The 20622-nt window shown below is 40.3% G+C and overlaps 1 protein-coding gene across 4 annotated transcripts in view; it reads left to right on the forward strand.

Moving 5' to 3' along the window:
• The window catches only part of ptprua (protein tyrosine phosphatase receptor type Ua), a 211960-nt gene that overhangs the window by 105200 nt on the left and 86138 nt on the right, over positions 1-20622 (forward strand). For all 4 annotated transcript variants that reach the window (XM_008421304.3, XM_008421306.3, XM_008421305.3 and 1 more), the window contains exons 3-5: positions 5048-5319; positions 16049-16130; positions 18142-18257. In XM_008421304.3, coding sequence (XP_008419526.1) covers positions 5048-5319; positions 16049-16130; positions 18142-18257 — 470 coding nt within the window. The remainder of the gene's footprint in view (positions 1-5047; positions 5320-16048; positions 16131-18141; positions 18258-20622) is intronic.

Here is a 20622-nt window from a genome sequence, read left to right on the forward strand (position 1 = left end):
AATCCCAATATGATTGGATGGATAAGTTGCCTAGCTGCATTTACTCTTCATATATTTGATGGTCTGGGTATTATAACAGCAATACAGAAAACTCTAACCTCAGAAAATTCAACCCAGAAACTTCATTAAAAAATACTGGATGGGCATTTTCCCCCCAAACACAGAACTACTCTAGCAAGCAGCACTTGGACAGAAAACCATGAAACAATCTTGTATGACTGAATAGCTTTCTTACCTTGACAATTTGTCAATGCTGCTTGCAAAAACAACCCCTGCCACTGGTGAGGAAGTCATTAAGTGTTTATCTGGCTCATTGGATTGTGGCGATTAAGTCAGGAAGGTGGGAGATGTTGTTCACTCGCTCCACCACTGGGTGGCCCCACACACAGATCGTCGCTATCACCAGTATACATCGGATTTACCAGACAGTTCATTAAAGATGTTTGCATATGCTAAGAATAGCGGTGCATTGTGAATGTATTGTGAATGCCTCCTCCCCACTCCAACTCATCTCCATGCAGTGTTTTTCACAGGGACAGTTGGAGACTTGCCCTCCAAGACTAAGTCGCTTCTGCTCTCGCGGTTGAAGAAAAAGTAATTTAAGCACACCGCCCCCCAGGAGCCCTGGCACATCAAAGCAGCTGCAGAGGCCTATAAGCCAATAGACTGCTCTGCTTTTACTCCTGCAAAGCTTGTGAGGCAGAGAAAAAATGTCAGTGTTGTCCAAGAGTACAGAAAGATCTCAAAGGACAGTAGCTGCTTGTTATCACAGGATATTTCAGGCAGGTTGACATCACATCCGTGCTTTGGGGAGCAGCAGGGATGGCTCAGCTGAGGGAGGTAACACATAGTGGTCAGAGAGGCTGGGTGAAATGCATTTTTTTTTCTTCATATCCAGAATGTCTATGAACTTCACTTTATCACTTTACCTTTTGACCAACTTGATTTTTTTTCTATTTCCCCAGAGGTGTGGGCTGATGGAAGCAAAAGCCTCAAGTCCTAATATCCACTAACACTTTGTTGTATTACAGACCCTTCCATAAGTTTTCACATGATGTAGTTTTTAAATGTGTTAGCAACAATGTACTGCAAAACTGTGAAGTCAGATTTTCAAGTCATGCCACAAATACTCAGATTTCAAACATAGCTGTGCTTCTAAACCATACCACCGTACTACAGGTTGAAGATTTACTGTTGTTTCCTTATGGAAGGTGAACCTCAGCTTCTCTCTTAATTTTTCTGGTGTTTTCACACCTCATAGTCTGTTAGACTCAGTTCGACTGGAGACCAAAGTTGCAACATTTCCATTTCCAGCTGCTGTGGTTGTATTTTACACAAACCAAAACAAACCATTTGAAAAACTTGTTCCCCTCCAACCCCCCAACTGTGGGGGCACTGCACCAAGAAAACGTCTGAAGAAGACACTGAGCGCAACTTCCCTCTTTGCAAATATGAACAAAGATGGAGTAGTGTCGGTTGGAGGACTTCTAGTTTGTCTTTGGCAAAAGATCACGAACCATTTCTTCCACAAGTGAGAGTACATTTGCTTTGGTTGTATTTCCCCAGAATGCCTTGCCAGCCCAAGGCATTCTGGGCAATGTGGAGACTGCTTTTGACTTTTGGCATTCTAATATTAATTTGAACCACACCAAAGTTCACTTCCCTCAAACCCAGACCGAGTTTTTTAGGTGGACCAGAGTTCACTTTTGTGGTTCACATCAGAGTTCCATTCAAACCTCAAACACTCAGTCTTTCCAGACAAATGAACTGGAGTTGGATTAAAGCAGACTGAAGTCTTAGTATGTTCTTTAGCACTGTCCATCTTTCCATCAACTTTCTGATAAACACCCATTGACAGAAGTACACTTGCAATAGCATGATTGAGTTTCTTTCCAACTTAGTCCTTAACAGCCGCTCTCAAACCTTAAAGTGTGAAAAGATTATGGTTTGCTTTTAACACCCCATCTTCTGATCAACGATGTAAAATCATTACTTTCAGTCCAGGAACTGCCACGACAGGCTTAGTGGATCCACAGCACCGACAGCCACTTCTGCTTTGTGTAATAAAAATGGTCATGATGAGAAAACATTTACAGAATTTGAACGAGACGTTGAACGTTGACAAAAACCAACAAAGGAGTGGAGATTGACAAAGTACTTGGAAACAGTCATAGAGCAGCAGAATCTGCCGCTTTCTGGAGAAGAACCAGAAACTTAGAAAGTAGGAGAATCAGGCGATTGTGATGACCCAACAGGGGGGCTGTATGAGCTGTTACTGATGAGGGTAAGTAACAGGAAAGCAGACTGACTAACAGAGAAGGAACTGAACTGGGACTGAAGAAATAAACCAAAAGAGAAAACGCCAGAGTGATCGAAGAAATAAAACTCAAATAAACAAAAAGAAGAACACAAGAGTAAATCTAAGGCACTAAACTCAAAGGAATAAACTGATCTGGCAACACCTAAAAAACAATAAACAGAGAAATGAACAGAATATTGCCAGATCATTATTTGAACCTTAATAACCCATAAGAGAAAATGAAATTCAAACAAACAGAAATCCAAACACTCAGGAGTGTTGAGTCATTTCCTTGAGAGAAATGACTTGACACATCATCTGCTAATAGATTTTTTTTTTTTTTAGATATTTTGTAACTATTGCTTTGACTAGAAAACAGCAAACACATATTTTGTGTTAAAACAAGGCAACTTGTCAGAAAGAAGGGATGAAAGTCAAGAAAACAGAGGAAGGTGAGAAAGGATAAGGGGAAGGAGGCGAGCTGAAGGAGGACTGTACCTCTTACGGTGGTGCAGGGAAGGCTGCTGGACTGGGACCTCAGTGTTTGTGTGTTTATGAGGCGCGGGGTGTGTGTGCTGATATCCGTTCTGCATGTCAGAATGTAAGCATTATCGCCATCTCTCTGGTTTAAGCATTCCCTCGGCTGCCATTAGGCCCTAATAACTGTGTCAGGATGATTAATGGCCGGAGACCAGTCTGTGATTGCACTCTCCCTCAACTGGGATCCTCAGGCAACTACACTACCCACGATACTTGCTGTCTGGCCCGGCTGTGTCTCTCAGCAGGCCGACACCGGCTGGTGCTAGGTTTTATTTGAGGTTAGCGTGAAAATTGGATGATCTGAACACAATCTACGAGTGCCTTGAAGAGGTCAGATTAGATGAAGGTTGAGCATTAGCTGATGAGCAGGTGGGACGCTCATCAGCTGGAGCCGCTTTACCGTGTCAATGAGACAATCTTCATCAGTGTGGATGGAGTGTCAGCATGGAGTAGCATGAAATGAAGTGGTGCTCTTACTGGGTCACTAGCTGCACTTCCATTGACCATAAAATTACGCAAATTGAAATTATGAAAATAAATTCTAGTTTCAAAAACTGTGAAGAAGTTAGGAAGTGGAGGATGATTGTTGATTTGATTTTTGGGGGTGTATTTTGGTTTGTGTCCAGCTGTCTCCAGCAGAGCTCTCTCAGCATCACAGTTCATAAAAGGTTGTGCGTCATTCCAACATGTTGATTCCATAACTTGTCTGTAAAATCACCAACTACAATTTACCCAAAACGGCACACATGTAGTCGCTCCCAAGTAGGCGGGGCTTATTGCTCCAACGCCTGAATAAAACGCTGAGGTCTCCTGTGATTGGCTGATAGATGATGAGCACTCGCACTATGATGAATTATGAATATATCTCATAAATTGTTTACATCTGACTTTAATGATGTGAACAACCTTATTCACGTGTGATTTTAATTTCATTTCTTATTTAATTGAAACAACAGAATTGCAAAATTTTTTCAACATTAGCTGAATATAGATGAAGATTTGTGCACGTCTGTAGCCTAAGCACATCTACTGGTGCAACATTTGAGCAGCTCTTAGAGTAAACTCTTAGAGCCACAGTCAGTTGTATCCCAAGGAATATTCAGTTTTTTTGAAAGAAACGTCACATATTAATTGTGTTCATATGCTTCGACATATCTGAATAATCCCAGGAAAGGAAACTGATTTAATTGCAGATAAACACCAAATTTATTCTAGATTTACTTTATAAACAAAAATATATCAACAAAAATATTTTACATGAGAAACTAGCATGCCTATTCCATATGATGTCACCTGAGGCTCTTCATTTTGCACACATGTACTAAATATGAGTTGTTAGTTGTCTAACACAACTCAAAATTTGAGTTGTGTTAGACCAACATGTCGTCTTTAGACTCTACTGCTGCTAGTTGTTGAATACAGATAGATTCTACAAAATATAAATGTTTCCCATCAATATTGGAGATCATTTAAACTTCCACATGTGGCACTATCTCATGTAAAAAGAGCAACTCTTTGGAGGTTTGAGGTTTTACATAAGCAACACTTTGGCAGATAAAAACTTCCCAACTCAGCTCCAGCTTAGTATTAGTTTGAAAGCACCAACTTATTTCTCCTCTATCTAACGCCAGGTGCCCTTCTTGTCCAGGGCGAGTCTGCTGTGCTGCAGAAATAGACAAAGCCGCTGATACGTCTGCAAACCTCGTTCTGAGATGAAAGTCCAATCTGACACCCGGTGCAGTTCTGAGGACAGAAAGTGATAGAGGCAAAGGCGGAGAGCAGGTAGCAGCACAGAGACACCAAATTCAAACAAATAGCCTGACAGGAACTAACAGATATTCTGAGAAGCATCCTTGAACCTGTCAGTGCTGGCACTTGGGCTCTGTACCGGGGGTTTAAAAATAGGAAGATGGCAGGCAATCTTCGGCGGTTGAAAACTAACATGACATTTCTATCCTAGGAGTGTTCCAGTTGAAGCCCGACCAGTTAGATCCTGTTACTTTCTATATTTTGGCTTGTTTAGCTCTGTCTCACAGGTGAAAATGCTCTGATATCTGTTATATGTGAAATATGCATAGCTAAAGCTGCTTGGCAAGGTCATCCCTTTTTTTTTTATTAGTGTTGTAAACTTTCAAATCTGCTTTTACAGGCTCATGCTGCAGTAAGTAGAATATGTCAGTGGTAATCACTTCTTGTTTTTCCCTCCAGGGTCCTTCATGATGGTCAATTCCTCTCAGCATTTGGGGGGTCAGCGAGCACAGCTGTACCTGCTCCCCCTGAGTGAGAACGACACACACTGCATACAGTTCAGCTACTTCCTGTACAGCCGTGACGGCCACAGCCCGGGGGCCCTACAGGTCTACATCCGAGTCAACGGCGGCCCCAAGGGCAGCGCCGTGTGGAATATCTCCGGCTCCCAGGGGCGACAGTGGCACCAGGTGGAGCTGGCCGTCAGCACCTTCTGGCCCAGCGATTACCAGGTTAGACAAATACATGGAAAACAAAACCCAAAGGTAAACCGGGTTGGGCTTTGTTAATGTCTGAAGATTGGGTCAGGATTCTTTTTATACTGTGTTGAAAGGTTGCCTGGAAGTCAAAGTAATCTAGCATCTAAAGTGTCTTTAGAAGTTTGTTTTCTAGTTTTCGGAATGTTAACAGTTTAGTAGCAAAACACTGCATCCCTTTTTTCTTTCATTTTTCATGTATACATTTAAGATTTAGCGCGCTATGTTGACAACTTGACAGCTAAAACCAATCAGCGAACAGCTGACTGTAGACATGTTGTAATGTGTCTGTAGTCAAAGGTTCAGTTTAAAGTGATGTGTGGATTATGACTGAATCCTCAGTTGTAAATGAACTCCCTCTGTAGGGTGTCTGGCTTCTGCCTGCAGCAGATGAACTCTGTCAAAAGGTTGAGGTGGTTTGAGCATCAGATCAAAATGTCTTCTGGATGATTCAGTTTGGAGGTTTTTCAGGTTTACTTGACAGAGAACCGGTGGCAGAGCCAGACCATGTACCTGGACTGGATAAACTCTAGCTCCCCCCTGACGAGTTGTACAATGTTCCTATGGAGTTAATGTCTGCTACACCTGCAGCCAGACTTCGGAAAAACTGAAAAAGCTGATGGATGGGATACCAGCTGTGCTCAGTCACTTTCTAAGCTCAACCACTTTCAAACCATAAACACCCGTCTGCCTCCAAATTTCAGTAAAACACACCTGTCGTTTTGGCATGTTTTCATCTTTACTAATCCATATGTAGTGTGCGGATTCAGGTCTTCAGATTGTGTGGGTACTGAGGCCATCATGCCATTTTCTTTCACACAGCACCCAGTATTTGCCTCTTTTCTGCCAATGCATTTATGTAACTCTGCCAGCAAAACCTGCTGGTAATTATAGATTTTTCTCTCAAATCCAAGCAAACAGCCCACTTGCCAGCAGATATGGACCATATTTTGTCCACAGATAATAAAAAAATGCTTCAGTGTGATGTTCAAAAAATAAGCAAAAGCCTCTAATTATATTATTACATTTAGAAAAACCGGGAAAAAGTATTTGCCTCCCTTGTCACATTTAAATATTTCAGATCATGAAATTAATTTTAACATTCAACAAAGATAATATGAGTACATACAAATCAGCTGTTTTCAAATGAGGGAAAAGTTATCCAAATCAACCCCATATGAAAATATAATTATTACTCCTTGTTTTTTTTTTTTTTTTATGCTGGAGCCACTCAGAGGCCGCCTTGCTCCTGTCCATTGAATAATTTTTCATCATGAATTTATGGATGAACATGTTTTAAAAAGTTCCTCTCCTCTCTCAACAGTTCACAAAATGCTTTCCTTACACTCGTATCAACGTGCTTTTTAACAAATATGCCTATTTGTGTCGTTTTTGATCAGCAGTAACATTTTCTTCCTTTTCTGAAGCCTGCAGTGCTCTGGATGTTGTTGGCTCTTTCCTGATTTCCTGTCTACAAGAAAGTCAGTCAGAGTGATTTTGATTTGTAAGGCGGTCCTCTACACATGGCCAAGAAGTAAAAATATTTATTTGATATTTAGAAAAAATGTAAGGAAAATCTTTCCATCTGTCTTCCCTTTCTGTTTCTTTTTATTTCTCTTTCTTTCTTTCTTTCTTTCTTTCTTTCTTTCTTTCTTTCTTTCTTTCTTTCTTTCTTTCTTTCTTTCTTTCTTTCTTTCTTTCTTTCTTTCTTTCTTTCTTTAAGATAAAAATCAAACAGGATTGATCAGAAAATGATTGCTTTACAATTATTAGGAATCATTATGAAACACTGAAAATGTAAGTAACATCAGAAATCATCTGAAATTATTCCCAAATACAAAGACAGTCATTTACTTAGCATTTTAAGTGACCAGATAGCATGCCTTGACCAATCAAAATGCTTGAAAGAATGTGTAACGGCAGCCAGCCATGTCAGTGACAACTTTTTATATTTCATTGAAAAAAATGCCTGTGCAAATCGTCAACAGGCAATCCACATTTTATGGTTTTTAATAGATCTCCAGGTCTAGTGGAGAGGCTTTAGTTCGATGATTTAAATGTGTTTTCAATGGCGCTGCCACATGTTTACCAAGCTACTTTAGACTCAGTTTAATTCTTCATGGTGGTTTACGTTGTAGTTTAGTTTCTATTCTCCCACTCAACATGCATGTTTAAATAGGGCAGATTTGCTGCTGTGTTGTACAACAAGCCGTTTCAATCGCGGTGTAATTTCTGGGTTGCATGTTTAGCTTGTGCCGTTATTTACTGGTCCATTTACCTGAGTGCTGCACTGTGATCAATAGCTCAGTTTGATGCCTCCATCGGTGCTGATGCATAATTAGTGGTATTGTGGAGCTTGTAAGATTCTCACGGCTGCATTCAGCCTTTCCTCACCTCATTACAGCTGATAGTTTATTTTTTAATGCGGTCCGTCTTCTTAGTGATTCCCCCCCTCTTGCTCCACCCACCCTACCCTCGCCCTGAAACTGTTGGTAATGAGGAGGCAGTGGCTGTAGGAGCGTGAGTTTCGCCCAAGAGTCAATTGACCTCAATTCCATTTGACCCAGTGTGTTCAAGGTGGGGATTGAGTGGTGGTGGGTGTTTGCTTCCATAACCTTGGTGCACTCTGAGGCCCACCTCAATAAATCAAGAGCTAGTTAATGGATTACAGGCCTGAAGAGATCAATGAGGACAGCCTGCTCTGCACCATCCTCAGCTCTCCTGTCCTCATCGCTGGCACCAACAGCCAAGCTGATAATTAAAGTAATGATTTATTTTCCCTTTAGTGTGGATGTTGGAAAGTTTGGGGAAGCCGGAGGACTAGGGACAGGCGATCTCAGTGGAGTGAGCCGATTCGTACAGTCTGGTTTAGATTAGGGTCTACTGTTGATGGAAGTTCTCCCAGCAGGCAAAGAGACAGACTTCCTTAAGTTTCCTGTGAAGCTGAATCGTCTACAGCAGATATTAAAGCAGGAGCATCCACACAGATCAGGAACAAAGATTGTCTGCCTCATCAAAAGAGGCAGGAATGAGTTTCTTATTACGTCAACCATCCAGAAATTCTTATTTCTGGATGGTTGACGAAGTATTGATGTGATTGAGACCGGGACCATTCCACTCAACATGTTCCACTAATTTCATCCAGATCTAGTTTGGGATCTTTCTCCTGTTGGAACAGCCAATTCCACCCACGTTTCAGCCAGACGTTGTTTATTAACGATGACACTGACGAGATCGGAGGATTTTGTCATCACTGCACCAACTTTGCGTAATGCGTAAATACCAGTAAAGTGACACGGACCCTGAAATGTAGCTACTGCCACCAGGTTGGACACTTAGTGCAATATTCTCAAGTTTGAAATCACAACCTTGACCTTTCCAAACATACTTCTTGACATTGTAGCACAAGAGTTCAATCTTCGTCTAATCTGAACCTAAAACTTTATTTTTCCCCAAATGGGATTTGTCTTGGCTTGTTTGGGAAGCTGCAAATTTTGGCTTAGCTTGAAGGTGTTTAATTTAAGTAATAACATTTTTCCTTGTATTCTTTTTCTATGTCCACTTTTTAAAAATTCAGTTGAGGTTCTCTTATTTATACCGCTCCAATTCATGACACGCCATCTAAAGGCACCTTACAACAAAAAGGTCAATTCAGGAATACCTTCATAATGGTGAATATAACACAGACTGGAACTAGATTATATGCTTTTTTAAAGCATACAGGCCCTTCTCTAATTTTTTGAGAAGGGCCTGTATTTCAGTTTTCCAAAACATCCTAAACATTACAAACATGTACAACTAACATGAGCTGATCACCATGTGGATCTGCTGAGGTGTTGCCTCAAAAGTCTTCAGCCAGACTGGCTTGGTGTCTCTTGTCTTCCTGATGACAATAACCTAAAGATCTCCAAGGAGGCTTAGAGGAGGTTACTACCTCAACACAAACTTTCAAAAGTGAGACTATAACTCAACCTTAAGATTGTTTCTGGTTTAGGAGTAGATTAACAAAAGGACTCCAACTACATTCAGTGGCCTGTGAATTTTTCCCAAACTCTTGAATGGTTCTTACTTCTGGTTCTGGTTGTGGTTCGATCTGCCACCACAGAACCAGAACCAGAACATGTAGGAGCAGCATTCAGCTTCTATCCACCACAAATCTGGAACAAACTTCCTGGAAATGGAAAAACAACATTAAATCTAGACTAAAAACCCACCTGGTTAGAGCTGCTGTTGAATAAGATTAATAATAATAATAACAAATGACCAAAACTATACTGACCAACATTTTAGTTGTGTATTGGTGATGGCACTTGATAAAATGTATGTTTATTACTGGTTTCTCAATTGGTGACTGTTTCTATGATTTTTACTTCACCATTCTCCCAGGTCTGCAGTTATTGGTGTTGCTGGTGTACCTTTCCTGACCAAATCTTTTCTCTGAATGTTCTATTAAAATGCTGCAGCCGTCTGTGACCAGATTCTAATAAAGTTACACCAACCCAACAAAAACAGCCAGTTTAATATCGTCTTCCTTTCTGTGGCTCGGTGGTAGAGTAGTTACCTTGCGATCAGAAGGTTGTAGGTTTGATTCCAGCTTCTTCTTGTCACATCAATGTGCCCAGGGCAAGGCGCCTAATCCCAAACTACCTACCAATCAGAGTATTGGTGTAAAATTGTGTCTGTAGTATGAAGCACTTTCAGTGGTCAGTATGACTAGGAAAAAAATAAATGGTGTATAAATTCAGTCCTAGCATTCTTCTCTCTTGTCCCCGCCGACACCGAGCTCACAGCTCGGCAAACGACCCGCAGGGCCGGCTCCTCTCCTCTCCTCTCACCGAGCCGCACAGCCGATAAAGATCTGTGTCAGGTGCTGCCAGCCAACACATCGGCCCAAGAGCTGCAGCCCCTCCCAGGCAAAGGACGCTTCAAAGAGGCTTTAGGAGAAAATATGTGTGTGTGTGAGAGAGAGAGGGAGAATGTGCTTAAAGTGGATGAGATAAAAAAGAAAAAAAAATCTGCCAGTAATCATGGAGCGCCTCAGGAGGGGCACGGGCTGCACTGATATGATGGACCGTGATCAGAGGTGTTCTTGGCCTTGAGCATTACTTCTGAGAAACTTCTAGTCAATACTTCTAGCTTCCACATCACTGTTGTTAAAACTATGGGTGCCTTTTTAGTTATTAATTAGAATATTTCCAAGTCTATCCAAGCGTTTAACTGTAGAGGGGATGAAAGACCTCTTACGTATATTGATCCGTTGAGCGGCAGTAAAAGCAAAGTGCCACTGCAGCAAAGCAAAGCAAAGCAAATGTCCCATCAGTCATTTAGGTGGCACTCCTCTGACTTCTAGGATTGGGTATTGCCCTCACTTAATGTCCAATCGAGTTGGAAGAGAGGCAGTAGAAAAAAATGACTAAATGACACATAAAAACCAACACTTTATATCCAGAGTAATCGGTTTGTAGACTTGTTTCCGCTAAGTGGCAGATTCTGTTTTTAGTCTACAGTTTTACTTCTTATGTTTAACTATCATCTGCTCAACTTTCTCTTTCAATCTCATAAGTATCCTTGTATCATGTAGACTTTTAGTAGGCCATTCTAACACATGCCATGAACTAAACACACCAGACTGCTCAGTCTGTGTGATACTCAAAATAGAAAAAGTGCAAATGATTCATTGGGATGTAACAGTAAAACTTTTTAAACCTGTAAATAAAGCTTACTTGTCAGCTTCACAGGCTTTTTCTTTTTCAAAATGTATAGCATTTTAACATTTTTGTGTGTAATTTGCAACAGTATTGTTTATTTTAGCTTTTCAGAAGACATGAAAAGTTCATAACATTTCACATTCACAGCAAACCAAAGAGTCACAGGCTGTGTCTGTGTCCTGACCTTTTTCTGTGAACCACAGACACTTACAGTGGATTATTAGGGCTAGACTAATAGGCTTTTGTTTGTTTTTAATAATAAAGTCATAATTATATCAGAACTCCACACCAAACTGCGTTAAAATGAGGAAAACTAAGCATCCTGTGAAATTATACTTGGTTTGGATTTACAAATAAAGAAAAATTTCATCTTTTAACACATCAACATGAAGTTATTATCAGCAGCAGGACTTTAAAACGATCATTTAAGTGAATGTCTATCAGAGGAAACACCACAGACTTATTGAGCCATTCATATTTGATCTTGGTAACCATAAAAGCTTTTTGTCATTACGACATTTTATAATTTTTTTTTTACAACTTTATTCCAGCAATAGCATCTTCATTCTGCCAATAGCTACTATTTTATGACTTTATTCTTGTATTTATTTATTTTTTTAAATCTCTTTGTCTGGCCATCATACTCAGTCATACTTGCTTTACTAATCTCTGCCGCCATTCTTTTTCCACTGTCACAAACGTATCCATTTGTCCTCTATGAAGGTTCATACTGGCATGTTTCAGAAACATCCTTTCCTCCTCAGTCAGCTCTGTACTCCAGTGTACCTGTGCTGGTTCTCCTGGCTTTAACAAGCAGCAGGTCAGTTAATTTGAACACTGCTGCCACCTACTGACTGGAGGCCTGTTTATCAGACAAGTATGAATAAAGACAATAATAATGTTTGTCTGACAAGTAGTGTTCGTTTCCCACCGCAAATAGGTTTTCGGATGTAGGTCAGAGAGTTCCAGTTTGGTCTCCGTTAACAACCATCTTCATCATGTTTGTGTGTCTCCTGATTGGCTCAAGACGAAGTTTAAATGTTTCCTATTTACAATAACAGATAGGAGTGTGATTGTCACTCTTCCATGAAGCCCAGATTTGTGAAGAGCAAGACTGACATTTTTACTGTCGACATCTTTTAGCCTTACGTCTCCATATTTGTCATGGATATTTTTCTTGCACGGACTTTTCTCCATACGTTCTGTGGACATACATACTCCATCATCTGTTGCTGTAATGTGACGTAGGAGTTGGGGGGGGGGTGAATACTTTTGGCTTTCCGGTGTGTTGGTTAGGTTGGGTAAATGTTTTCCCCCTGCAGGCCGGTTGCTTCTGCAGCGTTGCATCTCATGAGCCAAGCAGGAAGCAGCAGGAGGTGGACATTACAATCCTTGCATGTTTTTTTTTCCTTTCTCTTTTTCATGTGCGGCTCCATCCATCCTCCTAACCATCTACGCTCAGAGTGGAGCTGCTTCTCTGAGGTGGATTTGTTTCTCGTGTCATTTTCTTTGGCTACCGCTGATGACACAGAGCCCTCTTCATGTGAGCCGGCCCCCCTGCTGCTCCCCTCGAATGAAAACTCGCTTCTCCCTTCACAGATTGTTCCTTTGCCGTGTCACATGCTCCATTTTTTTTTCTTTTTCTGCTGCCCATTTTTGTTAACAACAAAAGAAGAAGCTGAGAAAGATGACTGTAGAACGAACTCACCTTCAGCTGGATATGTTCGTTTGGACAAATCCGACTTTTCTGTTGTTTGCAGAAAAAAAGTTTTTTAAGGACACTGTTGTGCAGGTGTGGGTAAAAGGTTGAGACTTTGCTGTAAAATATTTAAGATGCCATCACCCATGCGGTGGCAAATATTAATAGTGTGACTTTTTCCTCCCATCTCTCTTCCCTTGCTATATTTTTTCTCCTACTGGATCTTTTCAGCCTAGTTATTGCCTTATGATGCAATTCTCATCTCTTCTTCTGGGATTTCTCCCATTAAGATGGATTCCACCAGTAGAATTTCACCTGGGCCAATCAGCAAATAGGACAATTCAATTGAATTCAGTTTATTTAGCACCAATTTATAACAAATGTCATCTCAAGGCACTTTACAAGTTGTGCACAATGACAGATTTTTTGTCTGTCTGTAGTTTAATCAGGGGCAGCAGAGGAAGTGGAGGAAGCCGTTCAGTCAGTGTTGGCCACGCTTCTAAATATTGCATTAACCTCAACAGCCACTTCGTTCAGATCGGTTCTTCTCTCTACGAAGTGGAGGATGGTTGTTTACAGTGCAGGAAATTTCCAGTAAGCTTCTTACAAACGTTGTGGCCAAACTTTAGTGGCTGGGTAGAATTTAAAACCTCAGCAGAGGCCACGCCTCCAGGAAGAAATCGTTTCTCAGTAGCTGAGGGTCCAGACTCTCTAGATGAAGTAAAGCGTACAAAAAAGAACAGTTTTTTAAATCAGACTAGCATCTTTTATATGTTTGCATAAAACACACACACCTTTTGAATATGAGCACATAGAAGCAAACAGTTCGACTTACCCAGGTAGCTTCAGGATGCTTCCAGGATGCTTCAGCTTCCAGGAAATCTGACTGCAAAATTTCAGTAAATAGTAAAAATGACAAAATTTGTTAGCCTGAAATCTGTGACCTTGTTTAGCAGGTTCAAAAAACATAATTGAATAAATTGAAAAATGACCCAAACAGAATATAAATATATCTACGCAGCACCGAGACATTCTAAATTAAACTTCTCTGCAATCATACAAACTCAAAGTACATAACAAAATGTATTTAAGGGCTTAAACAGCGGATTCTGTATATGTTCCCCTCAATATTCTGAAAAATTGTGTGCCATAACATTGCCTTGTTTATTTGTAGTACTATATTTCTCTTGTGTTTTATTGGGCAGAGTTTTACGGGCATCCACTGTTTCTCTTCGTCAAGCAAACTGTCTAATCTGCAGTTGTACATGCCGTGCTGGGATTGAGTTTTAGCAATTTACATAATAGCTTAGTGTTTGCATATGCACAGGTATTGAACACTGATGCTTGTTTTTTGGCTGTGCATGTTACAAACACACACACGCACACACTCTCTCTGAGTGAGTGCAGATGCAGAGGAGCTTAGTGTCTCAGCGCAAAGCTGAGCAAATCGATGCTGGTGGGTGCGTTGACGCGTGATGAATTGAGGAGTTAATCGGTCAGACGTCCCTAATGACCCGACATATGAATGAAAAATAAAAATAAATTAGTGGAAAGAAAAGCTTAGCCTGTATCCATCCACCAAAGCCTTCGGCATTATTGATTGGCCCCCGGCACTCAGAGCCTGAAGCATGGTGGACACTGCAAATCTCCCGGCCATCTGAGCGCAAGCTCACAGGCGCTGGGCTGCGGACAGATGACCGGCAGCTGTAATGTGCACACCTCATGTCAGAGGCATACAGTATATCGCTGTCATATTAGCACCTGCTAGTTCAGACAGAGCGGCTCAGTAAAACGTGAAGGCTTTCACAGGGGATGGTTTGCAATTAATCCTGGGGATCGTAGAATGACTGTGGTGCATGCTGGGAAGTCACTTTGAGTCTCTGTGTGCACCCAGCTCACTTAGACGAGTGAGTTCATGTTTAGGCTGTGTTAAAGGATTCCTGCTCTGTTCCTTTGGGTCTAATGGAAGTACCAGCTGGAGAAGCTGGTCTAATGAAACCTGTAGTATTTATTTCTAAATCTGAATCTAAGAAATAGTTCCCAACTTTTACTCAGGTGATGTGTTCATTTACAGTACATGATACAACCATCAGCCAGACTGTCCTCTGGAGCTTTTACACAATGAATAAAAATTGTGTAAAAGCTCGTGCGATCCAGCATCTTCAGATAAATTCTAATCAAAATGTTGAAGCACCATCTTAGTCTTTTCCTAGTGTCAGAAGAGAAAATTATTAAAAATTGCGTTTGAAAACCAGTTTTTGATGAATTCATTGATTCAAATTGGAAAAAAATGCAATTATATAAAACCCTCCAAACAGTCTAAAATGAACATTATTATGTTGAACATAGTTGTCTACCTAATAGGGATGTAGCTATACACTAATGTCACGATACAATATAATAAATGATATTCCGCTCACAATACTATATATATCACGATATTTATCAAACTATACGATTCAATATATTTTTACAATTTTCTGAAAGATTTTAAAGGGACAGGGTGATTTTGGTGACATTCTGTGACAGTTCCATAGACTTGGATTGAATTAATTGTACTGATAGTGTAATACTGGTGTAATAAATGTTGTTTTTGTTACATATTTGTTATATATTTGCTTTGTTTGAATGTTATTTGGTATTTGGTTATGCAGAAAAGGAACATTTTTTGTCTTATTCACTTATATTAGATAATGTAATTTATCTATTTCATTTCATTATTTAATTGTAACTGTTTAGTGTGACAGCTGTCATTTAATTCATGCGGATTTGACATAAAACTCAAAATAGGATTTAATGCATTTAATGTGCTTGACACTCGCAAATGAAAAATGTATACTTTCTGAGGAAAAAAATATTGATAAATATCGTAGAATCGACAAAAATTACACAGCCCTATTACCTAATAGTTTTTACACAACAAAACTTATCAAACAGTAAATAATGTGAGTCTTTGGTTTATGTTTAATACAAAAATCAAGACAGATTTCAAGTGTTACTGATATCTCGTCACTGGTTTCCCAGAAACTAGAGTCATATCAATGAAGTCATGTGGTCATGTTCTTATATGATCAGAGGATTGTTAATGAAAGTTACCCATCATCTAACTGCCTCTAGACTGGATTCTTGTATTATGGATTATTTGAATTCAGCCAGGCTTGTATTAAGCATGTAGTGGTCACAGTAGTTAGCAGTAGTGCAGTAGTTACCCCTTCTCTCTTAATTTCTAACTTCCAATCAGTGTGCTTGTCAAGGTGTAAAGCTCTGTAGTCATTTCATTTCTCCATGGTCTCCTCAGGTCATCTTTGAAGCGACCGTTTCCGAAGAGCGGCAGGGTTACATCGCCTTGGATGACACCGTGCTGCTCAACTATCCCTGCTGTAAGTAGCAGATTCCACAGTGTTCACATCCTACCTGCTGACCCTCACTGACCCCTCTGAAGCCATCCAGCTGACCTGTCCAGAAAACTCCACATCGTCCCAGAAGTGACTACAGACCACAATGCATTCTGCTAATGGAGGAGAATACATAAGCACAGACAGCCTGTAGCTGTCAGGCTGCTGGAGGTGCAGCTTCGCAACGGGATGCCGTCTCTTTTGTCCTGCTGAATGCCTGACCTTTTCATCCGGTCTTCAAGCTCCCAGATGGGAACTTGTAAAACTACTGCGATGCGACAGGCGAAGGACAGCTAGTAGCTGCTCGTAGCTGGAATTTGGTTGAACATTATACTCAGTCTTTTGCTATGTCACCTTCATTTTTAGGGTAATGATCGTTTCACTGTCCTTATCGTCATCAGTTATGTTTGTGCTGTTGATCCAGACATGCAGAATGGATCACTGGGAAGGTTGGTAGGAATTTCATGCTTAGGTTCCAAAGTGGTCCAAATCTCACAAAGTTCCTTTCTTGGTCCACTGTCCCCCATCATCCGCTGACTCCAGTTTGTACAGTAATAAACCACGGTGCTCATATGGATGATTCTCAGCTCTGCATTTCTATGTTACCGCATGGCTGCAGTTCCCATGTTGCTGCAGATGGCATCGGAAAACAAGACTCAGTTAGTCAGCGCGGTGCACAGCATTGCTCACCTGTCACCATTACATCATTCATTACAGGGTGGCCCAGATCTGCCTGCTATACAGCTTCATAGTGTTCTAAAAGCAGTAAAGGTTGTGAAACTCGTCCCATGAAAATGAATATCTGATGTGCACACTAGTTACTTTCTCATGCGCACCAGATCTCTTGCACAAGAGTTTCTTTTTAATTTTTTCATTCAGTGTCTCTTTAGGAGCTTCAGAATATAAATCTACATATATAATTCTATCATATGCTGCCAACCTGAGAAATCCTTGCCTCTCTCTTCCCACCCAGTAGATATTTTGTCTAGATTCACCACTGCCCACATTGAATGTTTTTTGTCAATTCCAGGATGTCTGGATGTCATTTTGTGACCTTAAGCTTAAACAGATTTGGGTTATGAAGCAGGATGATGATTCAAAGCTCACCAGCAAGTCAAACAATAAAAGAAATGTAACTTTTTGAGAGTCAGGCAAGACTTAAATCCAATTGAGCAATTTGTCATGACCATTGAAGGACAGATAATGTTCAAAAACCCCTCATGAAATAGATAGACCGTTAATCTTAATTAAATACAATATAATGATGGTTACAGGTTTTTTCCCTTTTGTGTTGTTGCATTTTTAGAAATGTGGCCTAACCAAAGCTCTGCTGCTAAAACACATCATATAAAAATACCAGCATTTTGAACTGTCGCTGGTAATGACGGCTGCCAAGATCCACTCTGACTTTTAGTGAGAACTGGTGTATTTTTTATGCAGCAGAAATGTAGAAAAATGTTAATGAATGATAATGTGGCGTATTTATGACCTCATGAAATTCAGATATCCCTTTTCTGGTGCTCATGAAAAGCAAGACTGACTGTGAAGTATAAATCACTGGATCCTTGCTAGATAAAAAAAAACAAAACAAAAAAAAAACGGAGGGACCTGAAACTTTCAAAATCGGCACACTTACCGATTTATTTTTAGTTTGGAATCTAAACTCAGCCTCTGCTGCACTCTTCCCTCTTTGGAGCGAGATGCATTTGCACGGTGACTCAGTTTCCTGGGCTGAGGGACAGAGCTTCAAAAATCACAACAAGCTTGGTGCAATGTTGTGATTTTTCTTTTCTTTATTTTTACCAGAGAGAAAAAAATATATTAAAAAACAATTCCAATATTTATCAGAATATAAATAGATACAGAAGAACTTGTTAGTTGTAGCAGAGGTTCTGAGTAAGCTTTCCTCCATGTTTGTTTTCTGCTTAGACAGCATCACTGACTCCAGAAGAGCTGCGTTGATCCGTGTCTTTCCTCTCTGTCTGCACTTCAACAGACAAGGTGCCTCATTTCTCTCGGCTGGGAGACGTGGAGGTGAACGCCGGGCAGAACGCCTCGTTTCAGTGTGTCGCCACGGGCAAAGTGTCTGAGACGGAGCCGTTCGTGCTCGAGGTAAGAAGACATGGGCGACTGAGGGATTTCTTATTGTCATCTTTGGTTAAAATATTGATCTTGAACAACTCTAGGAGAAAATAAATGGTGCAGATAAAAATATCAAATTTTCCATTTAATTTAAAAACACAACTGATGGTCCGTGTCCCTTCAAATGTTGAATCCCAACTATTCTGCTCTATCCTGGCTTCCTCCTGTCTTCCTGTGCAATTCCCCTCGATTAAAATATCTCTTCACAGACAGTCAGTCTGGGTTTTCTCCTGTTCACTTGGATTTCTCTGGTAGAATTTTAGAACAGAATTTGTGAACAATGATGCCGTTTTTCTGAATTGCAGTCTGCCTGTAGTTTTAGCAAAGGTGAACGAAGCCGTTCAGTTCATGTTGGCTAAGCTTCCAAATATTGAATTATCATTAACAGCTGTTATTCGGATCAGCCTTTCTCTCTTCACAGTGGAGGATGGCTGTTTACAGCACAGACGGTTTTCAATAAGCATTGTAATGTGGAACTGCCGCGTTGCATACGTCAGCCAAACGTTAGAGATTGGGTGAAATTTAAATCTTCAACAGAGGCCACGCCTCCAGGAAGCAATCGTTTCTCATTAGTGGAGGGTCCAGACTCCGTGGACGAAGCGAGACGCAGAAAAAGAAGCTGATCTTTACCAGAATACTTCTGCTCTGATATCTGTTTTTGTATAAGACAAAAATAATTTCTTATTTTTAGAAGACAAATTATTTTTGTGTTTGAACAAAAATCAGGGTTTGAATCCAGAACAAATGCAAGGTTAGCAAGTCTGTTAGTGATGGTCTTCATGGGATGACCCTGACCAAACGGTTACTTTCCATCCATGATGTTGTTTTGTTGGAGATGCTGAAGGGAAATCTGTTTGTGAATTGTGTGTCATCAAGGTGAAGCAAAGTCAGACTTTCTGGTGATGTCTCAGAGTGGCGGCATATACAGTAGAATAATAATGATGGCAGGTTTTATGGATATAGTAAATGTCAGGTTTTGTAGCTGAGAGGCAACCTGGTAAACAGCTGCTACACTAAACCCAACAGACTGTTCGAGGCAGAAAGAGGCCAGAACTCCAGCAACTAGGAGAATCTAGAGGAAAGAAACCTAAAATGATTGAGTCAAATCAAACAGTTCAGACACGACAACACCAAATACTGAGGGAATGTATATTAACTTCTGATCAGGGGTGAAAGTAGTTTAAATTCGTGGGGGTACTATGAATTTAATATATATATATATATATATATATATATATATATATATATATATATATATATATATATATATATATATATATATATATATATATATAAAAATTCCCTTCTCACCCTCCGCGGGTGGTCTGTTTCATCCTCTGAGCTCGGGTCCTCTACCAGAGGCCTGGGAGCTTGAGGGTTCTGCGCAGTATCTTAGCTGTGCCTAGAACTGCACATTTCTGGACAGGGATGTCTGATGTTGTTCCTGGGATCTGTTTGAGCCACTGCTCCAGTTTGGGGGTGACTGCCCCGAGGGCCCCGATGACCACAGGCACCACTGTGGTCTTCACCTTCCAGGTCTTTTCCAGTTCCTCCCTGAGGCCCTGGTATTTCTCCAATTTCTCATGCTCCTCTTTCCTGATGTTGTAGTCACTTGGTATTGCTACATCCACCACAACGGCTTTCCTCTGTTCTTTATCCACCACCACAATGTCCGGTTGGTTCGCTATTACCATCTTGTCTGTCTGGATCTGGATATATATATATATATATATATATATATATATATATATATATATATATATATATATATATATATATATATATATATATAATTTTTTTTTTTCTGGATTCAAATCCTATATATATATACAGGTCCTTCTAAAAAAATTAGCATATTGTGATAAAGTTCATTATTTTCCATAATGTAATGATAAAAATTAAACTGTCATATATTTTAGATTCATTGCACACCAACTGAAATATTTCAGGTCTTTTATTGTTTTAATACTGATGGTTTTGGCATACAGCTCATGAAAACCCAAAATCCCTGTCTCAAAAAATTAGCATATCATGAAAAGGTTCTCTGAACAATCAGTTAACCTCATCATCTGAATCAACAAAGTAACTCTAAACACCTGCAAAAGATTCCTGAGGCTTTTAAAAACTCCCAGCCTGGTTCATTACTCAAAACCGCAATCATGGGTAAGACTGCTGACCTGACTGCTGTCCAGAAGGCCATCATTGACACCCTCAAGCAAGAGGGTAAGACACAGAAAGAAATTTCTGAACGAATAGGCTGTTCCCAGAGTGCTGTATCAAGGCACCTCAGTGGGAAAGAGAAAGTGTGGCAGAAAACGCTGCACAACGAGAAGAG

The sequence above is a fragment of the Poecilia reticulata genome, chromosome 11 (assembly GCF_904066995.2).
Source record: "Poecilia reticulata chromosome 11, P_reticulata-male-v2, whole genome shotgun sequence".
NCBI classification, from domain to species: Eukaryota; Metazoa; Chordata; class Actinopteri; order Cyprinodontiformes; family Poeciliidae; genus Poecilia; species Poecilia reticulata.